Here is an 8622-nt window from a genome sequence, read left to right as displayed (position 1 = left end):
TTTGTCTTTTCCGTTGTAAATATAGTCATCGCGTTTTGCACATGCATGGTTTTGATACGATTTAGACAGGGTCTACAGAGGTCTGCAGATTTTGCCTAATACAAAATACTTTCGGTGGCCAGAACAAATAAAGTTCTTTTGCTTTAGATCATTTTCATCCAGTGGTGGAGCTGGGACTTTGAGCATCCGCATAAAACGAGACTATGTGGAAAAGAATGGATCGAGACACAGCCTCAAGCGTGAAGAAGGTTTGTGTCGTCATTTTCCTGTGTTGGTTATCCTGATGACAATGAAATTCGTCACTTGCCACCTTTATTTAAACATTCTCCGTTTAGGTCTGGATTCTTGTTTTTTGTTTTTTTGTTTTTTTTTGTTTTATTTAAATAATTGACGAGTATAATTCCTCTAATCCAGATCAACTGTTATCTAAATATGTATGTTATACACGTCCATTGGAAGTATAAACTTTCGACGAATAAGTTGTCACCTTATTTAGAGACGTCTTCTGGACGTCTCCCTTTAGTCGCCTTCTGGATATAGTGACAGCGCAAACCAATTCTTTTTTTTGGGGGGGGGGGGGGTCTTTCTAGTCACACGACGGCAGTCGCCGTGACGTCTCCTCTTCCAAAGAGGTTTAATGACTGGACAATAAATATTAAATCAGCTGTCAGTACTATACGGAGATGATGCCATCTCTCCGAACAATCCGGAGATTAATTTTGACCTCAAACACAACGTCAGCTGTATTTCGTTTGTTTATTTATTTTATCAAGTGAAACAAAAGTTAGTCAGGTCCAGAAAATATGTGTAACTGAAGACAAGCTTTATAGTGTAAACCAGAGCTGTATGTTGTGAAAGTGTTTAAACCTGAAAACTCTTGGAAAGCTGATTTTATCCCTTTTTAACTTATGAACTCCTATTATGATAGGGACGGCGAAAAGTAATCACGATCATAAAGATATAAGGAATCTTCCTGAGAGCGTTGGTGGTCATTATGCAATGTGAATTAAATCAATCATTGTCTTCCTATCCGGTGCGGCAGATCCAATATTTCACATACTATACTTCAATCATTTCTGAGAGGTGCCATCAAACATGGGTTAAGCGTGAATGGGACAGTTGTGATGACTATAGGGAGTGTTTGCGCATCTCTCCTGGTGTACCTATATAATAAACCAGGGAGGTGTGAGCCGGACTATTTACTATAATTCGAGTATCAAAAAGAAAAAGAAAAAGAGAAAGGAGCAAAACATCAGTTCCCAATTGAAATTCATGGTGCAAAACCATCTTATTTACAAAAACTAAACGACTGCCAAATCATCACATTACAACTCTTCATTGCAGATTTCTCACACGAACTTCCTGCCAAATTAAAGGAAACCAAAACCCTAAGAGCAATGTGGATTGAGTGAAAGCAGCAACATTAGTAGAACACATGTATCAGTGAAAGTTTGAGGAAAATCGAAAAATCGATGCGAAAGTTATTATTTGTAAGTTTTGGTGTTGTAATGACTGGATAAGGAGACTACTAGAGTTCATGACGTCGTGTGTGGACAACAATATAAAGGAAATAATGATAATTCCACAAAAATAAATTTTTTCATGAAAGTTACACATTCCATCAACTTGATACTGACATAAAGGGTAATGATTATTCCCCCCGATTTCTGAAAGCAGTTAGTGAAGTGCTCTTTCATTACGCTAGAAAAGTGAAAGCATGTTGAATTCTCTTTATATTTTCTTTATATTGTTGTCCACAATAATGTCATAAACTCAAGTAGTCTCCTTATCCAGTGGTTCCAACTCTAAAACTTTTAAAATTCATACCTTTGCATCGATTGCCCGATTTTCCTCAAACTTCCACGTGATAATGTTCTACTAATGTTGCTGCTTTCACTCAATTCACATTGCTCTTGGGGTTTTGGTTTCCTTTAATGAACTATAACCTCCACTGACCCCAGGACTTAGCACACTAGTTGCACAGGATGTATATAGTGCTCCTTCGGGTGGCCCGCCTTCATATTATCACCACAAAATATTATTCATCAATATGCAAATTGGAAAAAAAAATGATAGGGGCCTGATATTATAGAAAATACACATGATTGATTCTGATGACTATGAGTTGATTTAACATTGATAAAACCCAAGAGCATTGTATGGAAGTGAATGATATGCAAGAGCTATCAGCAGGCTTCGAGATCTTACAAAGTAATTCCATACTCACCAATCGGATTTTTTTTAAAGCATGCAAGGAAGTTCAAGAGCTGAATAGGCCTATAACTGCATGGCTGATGTTTACTCTATCGGCCTTCAGTTGATTATGAATGGATACATGCAAAAAGAATATTCTGCAGGTGCATTACATGTCATTACTTTTGAACAATCTGAAGATTCATTCTGGACTTTAATTCAATATCGGTTTACTTTGTTTGTTTCTATATTCATTAAAGGAAACAGCATTTTCCCCAAAGATAAAACAAATAAAACAAAAGTCAATAGCGTCCAGAAATATCTGCAAATGCGTAAATTAAAGTTGCATGTTATGAAAATGAAACTGTATCCTCCTGGAAAGCCAATTCTTTTACTTTTCAGCTTATTTCCGACAAGTCAAACTGATATGAAAAATGATGAAAATTTCTGTATAGGCCCTACTAGTATTGATATGTCAGATTAGTACCCGGACATTCCCAGTCAAGTAATTTTTATTTTTAGCTAATCGATTTTGTGTACTAATATTTGTTTACACTCATTCCCCACTCATTCCCGTGTCATTATGTGTCGTTCATTTTTTGTAGGAAGTGATTGTGAAAGGTAATTACCAACATAAAGACACACATTGTAATACAGTATCTATCTCCCTTATATTCGAATAGGACGGCGTGCGTGGCTGGTTACTAAGTATTATGCAATGAGGCCATACACGATGTAATACATGCATAATGAATCAGAGGTAGATCCAGTTTGGCACATGCAACCTGCTACTTCGTTCGCCGTTAGAGGGCGTTAATATTCTGGGAAAGTGATGCAATATGTATGCATGATAGGCAATACCAAGCCAGACTGTGGAGACTGGGCCCATGATAATGGGGCTGGCTGCTAGCTGCTAGCTAGGGACATCCTGTAAGTTCACTGTAACACGCTAGATCTGAAAGGTGTAACGTTAGATGTCCACACAGAGACGCTTTTAACTGCTTCTCCAAATCGGCGACTAGTCGACCCATGCGACGGATGTTTGACAATGCTGTGCTAGAAAACCAACAGCAACGTCTCGCTTGTCTTGTCAGCAGAGCAGACGCCGCCGCCTCGTCATTTCTACCGCAGCACTGAGCAGACAGCTGCAACCTCGCCGTCGCCCGCGGCCACCGCACCGTGTTGGACCGCTCAGTTTCCGCTGTGCAGTACTACTACTATACGACGAACTGCAGATTACAATAGATCTAGTGTATTACTACAACTAGCATGACTAGTAATAAAAGTACCGTGTTATATGCATGGTGAGCTACTACAAGTAGGTCTAGACCGAATGTATTCAATATAGATCTAAGCTCTCATGATTTTACTGTAAAAGCCACAAAAAAAAAAAAAGCCCCAATTAACCGTTACAAGAGAACAACGTGGCTGAGACAAACATTTTCCGCTGTGGATTAATGCTTTGGTTCTATCCCTTGCAATATTGAATTGGTTTTCAAAATAAAAAGAGTAACATCGGTCATTGTGTACGTGTGTCTATAGAGGAAGAATGTTTCAAAAGACAAAGTGTTGTGTAGCACTTTTAACAGATGTGGACTGGTTCCAGTGAAATGACCAGTGAAATTCAGAAATTTTCACACTGATGGACTTGAAATCTGATTTATTACATTAACACAAAAAAAAAGTACAGTAATATTTTGTTTGATTAGCCACCTTATTACATCTTACTGATGTTTAGGCCTACTTTGACGATTTTGTTAGCTGCTCACTTCATGCGTGTGAGAACAGTTCATGCCCTTGGCCCGTCAGCTGCTCAATCAAAAGTTAGAATAAAGAAACCCAAACTGGAAGTGTGCCCCGCCTGGAGTATATCAGACATTTTTCAGTTGCAGAAACGAACACTTTGTTCTTCAGAAAGCGTACTTACCATGGATGGTGACTCGGAGAGTGGAGTGAATAAAGGCAGCATTCACACAGAATCCATTCAAGAGGTGTACGACGTTCCCTTGGATGTCATTGTCCGACCCATCCCACCTGTGCTGGATAATGCCAAATTGATGTCACTAATGGAAACAATACAGGTTTGTATAGTTGGGACTTGGAGCCCCTCTAGGAACAGGTGCATGTATCTACATGTACCAATGTAAGGGAATGCACTTTCACCTAAATAATTTCATTTTATTTCAGCCATAGCACTTTGATTAGATGCCCAAAATGTGGTGTCACTTTTATAAGTCACTATAACATATCTCCCTTGTACTCATACAATATGTAGGTCTCTATGTGGAATACAGGTAGAGATAAATTTTAGTCCTTACCCATACCTACAACACATGCACTGTGGGTATTGGATTAAGAAGGGGACAAGCAATGTCCATGCATCTATTGTGACCATGAAATTTATTGCCAAACAATGTCTATGTATCTATTGTGACCCTGAAGTTTACATGACCAGCCATATCAAACTAAGGAGACAAAGAGCTGTCCCCTTACCCACACTGGCCACTGCAAGGTGTACAACTCAAGTGCTCCAGTTGTGATAATTTGTTCATGTTTGTGGAGGACAGGGAGTACCACAGGACTTTTGTTAAGGCATCAAACTTAATAAGAATAACACAGGAAGTTAGTGTTTGACTTAAGATTATATGGGTTGCCTCATTCACAAAGCATCCTCAGTTTCCTGCCTCTCTCTCTCTCTCTGTCTCTCCTCCTCTTTCCTTCTCTCTACCCCCACCCTAGGTCCCCCCTCCTCTTTTGTCTGCTTTGTCTTTCCCCCTCATTAACTTCTCTACCAGTAATAAGTTGTGTGATCAAGAGGGCAAGAATGCCCCTCTGCCATTTGCTTTTACATTAATAATTTACAACTTCATGGAGAGCAGTAATACTGAGATGCTGTGTCTGAGCAATTTTAGCAACTATCCGAATCACTAACTGTTCCTGTCGGGATGTGCCAGAGAACTCAGGTAATCTTTGGACAGATGCGGCCATCATGTTAAGAGATACAACAGGATAAGTTTTTATATCGAATGTGTATTTAAGGAGTTGGTTAACAAGTACATGTATTTGCTGGAAGCAGCTACCTAACAATTCCTCTGTGTCATTTGTTATACACTAGTGTTCCCTTGCAAATAGTATGGAGATATGTTTCGATCGATTGTTAGTATTTTGGTTCCAGTTGTAATATACATTGTATGGTTCAGACTTATCTGGGTTGTATAAGAATTGTCTGAAACATTATAGTGGAAATTTGTGTTGTCACTCACTTGCTTATTGTATGAGATGACATTATGCTGTATGTGTGAATAGGGTCCTATACACCACAGTGTAGTAGTCTTGATGTATGCAGACTTTAATAGTCATTGATGTGCTTCTCTTTCTTCCTTTCTTTCTCTCTCTCTCTCTCTCTCTCTCTCTCCCTCTGTTCCTCACTTATCTCTCCATCGTGCTCCCTTCCCCTCTCTCTCTTTGCACTGGCATAGGATAGTGAGTGACCAAGGAATTGAGCATGTATTAAGTATTAGGGATGATACCATGACACAATAAGTAACAAGGGTCTGGAGAATAGTGTAATAGTTTATGCATTTTATAGTACATTGTACATGGTAGTTGTTAGTAGGATGCTAGTGTACATTCTATCCCCCTCCCCTTTCTCTTTCTTCTCCTTCTTCTTCTTCTTCTTCTTCTTCTTCTTCTCTTTCTCTAGTTATCTAACTTTTCATCTGTCACTGCACACTGTACTCTCTGAATGTAATATAAAGTTGAAGTAAAGAAACCTGTATATAGCATGACAGAAAGAAACTTGTTCCACTGTACTGTATTATATTCCTGTAGGTAAGTAGCCATGCTACTACAAGTATTCTCAGTGTGTGCATACTACTGTAGTTTTCTTAGCTCTGTGAATGTTTGGTACAAATCGTCTGTTGAGAATGAGAAGGGCTTTAAGTCTTCTCGAACACTATTGGTTTTGTGGTCACTTAACGCCCTTATCATTCTCAACCGACGAAATGTAGTTTTAGATGTGTTGCATACTATAGTGAGTAGAATAAGATAGAAGATTATTCAGAAGGGAGATATGTTCATTTTGTGTAATGCGATATCATATACTAGGCTATATAAGTGGAAATATCTTTCTTATGGTGGTGTAATCATTAATTTGAAACCATTATAACAATGTATATTTTGTTTGTCTTTGACACTATAGCAGGTCTTGATAGAGCCACTTCTGCCCTCTTTTGTTGGGAATAAAAATAAACCTGGCCTATATACCCAGCAGAGCCGTGAACCAACAAATTTACACTGTGTCGGTGTAATTTCTTGTGAGCGCATCTTGTCCATTCCCTCACACCTATATTAAAGCAATGTTTGAAGTTCTGTTGGGAATTTTAAGTGTTCCTATTTTAGTTTGATTATAAATGTTAGTTGTAGCATTGTTTGTTATAATGGAGTGCATGCTCTGTAATTATTTCAGAGCATCCTGTTGGTATTGCATATTGGTTTATACGTACTTATGAATATTCGCATATTATGAATCACTATTTGAGTTAGTATAATTTAGCAATGTAACCACGTCATTTGCGAGAGAAATATTATTTATGCCAAGAAATTTATTTGCAGTTTGTGTAGACTCCAGTGGAAAGCTTGTGATGCAATTACATAAATCATTTATTCATTAACTGGCCGAGGAATATTACTTTCTTGTGAAAATATGGTATTTTAGAACCTGTTCTAGTTTCTGAATGTCCAATTCCAAGGTTGTCTATCAAAGAAAAATACATTGACCTCATGTATTAATGACGGTCAACTCAAACATTTATGGATACCGTAATTTGCTTCAATACCTATTAAGCCAATGTATTGATTATTACAATGTATGTCAAGTATTCAGCTTTTGATGTGGGGTCTATGATTGATAATGATGGGAATCCTCGATATATTTGGTTCTACTGCAGGATCCAAGCCAGCGTCACAAGGTCCCACCAATCGATGTTCTTTGGATCACTGGCCGTCAGGGTGGTAACTACTATTACTCCTTTGGTGGATGCCATCGCTATGCTGCCTACAAGCGACTGAACATGAAGACAATTCCATGTAAGCTGGTGCGCTCAACAGTTGGCGACCTCAAGACTTATCTTGGTTCGTCTACGCCCGATTTGTTATAGAGCACAACTGTTGGAGCCCTTTCAAGACACAGGACACTTCCTGAGTGCAATCTTGCTTCAAGCATATCTTGCTTGCAGGCACATTCAATCAAAAATGAATGTGTGAAGGACAATAGCAATATCAACTTATATGATACAAGTGGTTGATCATTAAGTGAAACCAATTGTGTCTTCCATTTTTAATATCAATAATCATTATAGTAATAGATCACCTAAAAGAGAAACATTCCCTCTGTAGCATGTTTCCACAAGGTTCCATTTATAAATGACAGTTGACAGTGGTTTATTACATTATTCATTATAAGATTCTTTAAACTGGCTGTTTTGTTGTTGTTGTTGTTTGTTTGTTTGTTTGTTTGTTGGGGGGGGGGGTCATTGGTTGTTTTGTGTTTGTTTCTAGACTGAAAAAAAAAGGAATTACATAATTGTATGGTTTACCGGTAGCTTAATGGGTTTGGATATTGCTCTGTTGGGTCATTACAAGAAAAAGGGTCACTCAAAATCACCAGTAAGTACATGTATACACTTACAGGAGGCTAGCCTGTCAACTTTGGAATCTTGTTATAATGAGCCAACAACAGTGTTGGCTCAATTTCATTTACATTTTCTTTAGTGAGAAAAAAAAAAAAACATTCAAAACATGTTCTAATGTAATAGATGGGATAACGTAAAGTGAAGCCTTTTGCTGACAACCACTCGAAGAAAACAAAATCACATTGTTAGCCCCTAACTAGCTCTGCTGACATGTGCTATGGAAAAGCCCTGTACGCCCTATTGTGCTGTCTTTTGACCCTACAATGTACATTGTAATACTGTTCCACTCCCTATGATACATGATTCAGGGACCCTTGCTTCACCAATCCAGGATGCCCCATGTACATGTACAAACTTATGATTTGCTCGTAACAGGTTGCATGTTTTATTGAGTGTGCAGTGAATATAGCATTTCAATGCAGTATCTCCTACTGAAAGTGTCATACATCATAACATGTATTTGCACACGGCTACATTAAGATGCAGAGTTTGCATTTCATCAGTGATTGATTGTCATTTGTCTTTGTCTTTGTCTTTGTCATACATGTACTGACATGTAATGGGTCACATTCTGTCAAGTGTCACAGCAACATTCACTACCCCGAATCTTTTGCTAATCTGTTTGGTTAAAATGTGTAAATGATCATCTTAGTATTAGCAAATCTTTACTGTAGGCGCTGACATAGTACTGGTATTTCTAACAAGCTGCTGGTCAAGTAGAGAAGGAATTAGTAGT

General features: G+C 38.2%; 1 protein-coding gene across 1 annotated transcript; it reads left to right on the top strand.

Annotated features, from left to right (window-relative positions):
- Positions 1-3994: 3994 nt before the first annotated feature.
- On the top strand, positions 3995-7454 carry LOC139731272 (sulfiredoxin-1-like). The gene is made up of 2 exons (XM_071642159.1): positions 3995-4274; positions 7143-7454. The coding sequence occupies exons 1-2, from the start codon at positions 4122-4124 to the stop codon at positions 7350-7352; spliced, it is 363 nt and encodes a 120-aa protein (XP_071498260.1). The 5' UTR covers positions 3995-4121; the 3' UTR covers positions 7353-7454.
- The last annotated feature ends 1168 nt before the right edge of the window (positions 7455-8622 follow it).

Source organism: Diadema antillarum, unplaced genomic scaffold (assembly GCF_040938485.1).
Source record: "Diadema antillarum isolate AM-2024a unplaced genomic scaffold, OU_Dant_1.0 seq00000368_RagTag, whole genome shotgun sequence".
NCBI lineage: Eukaryota > Metazoa > Echinodermata > Echinoidea > Diadematoida > Diadematidae > Diadema > Diadema antillarum.
Note: the sequence above shows the minus strand (reverse complement) of the source record. Positions and strands in the feature narration are given on the sequence as shown.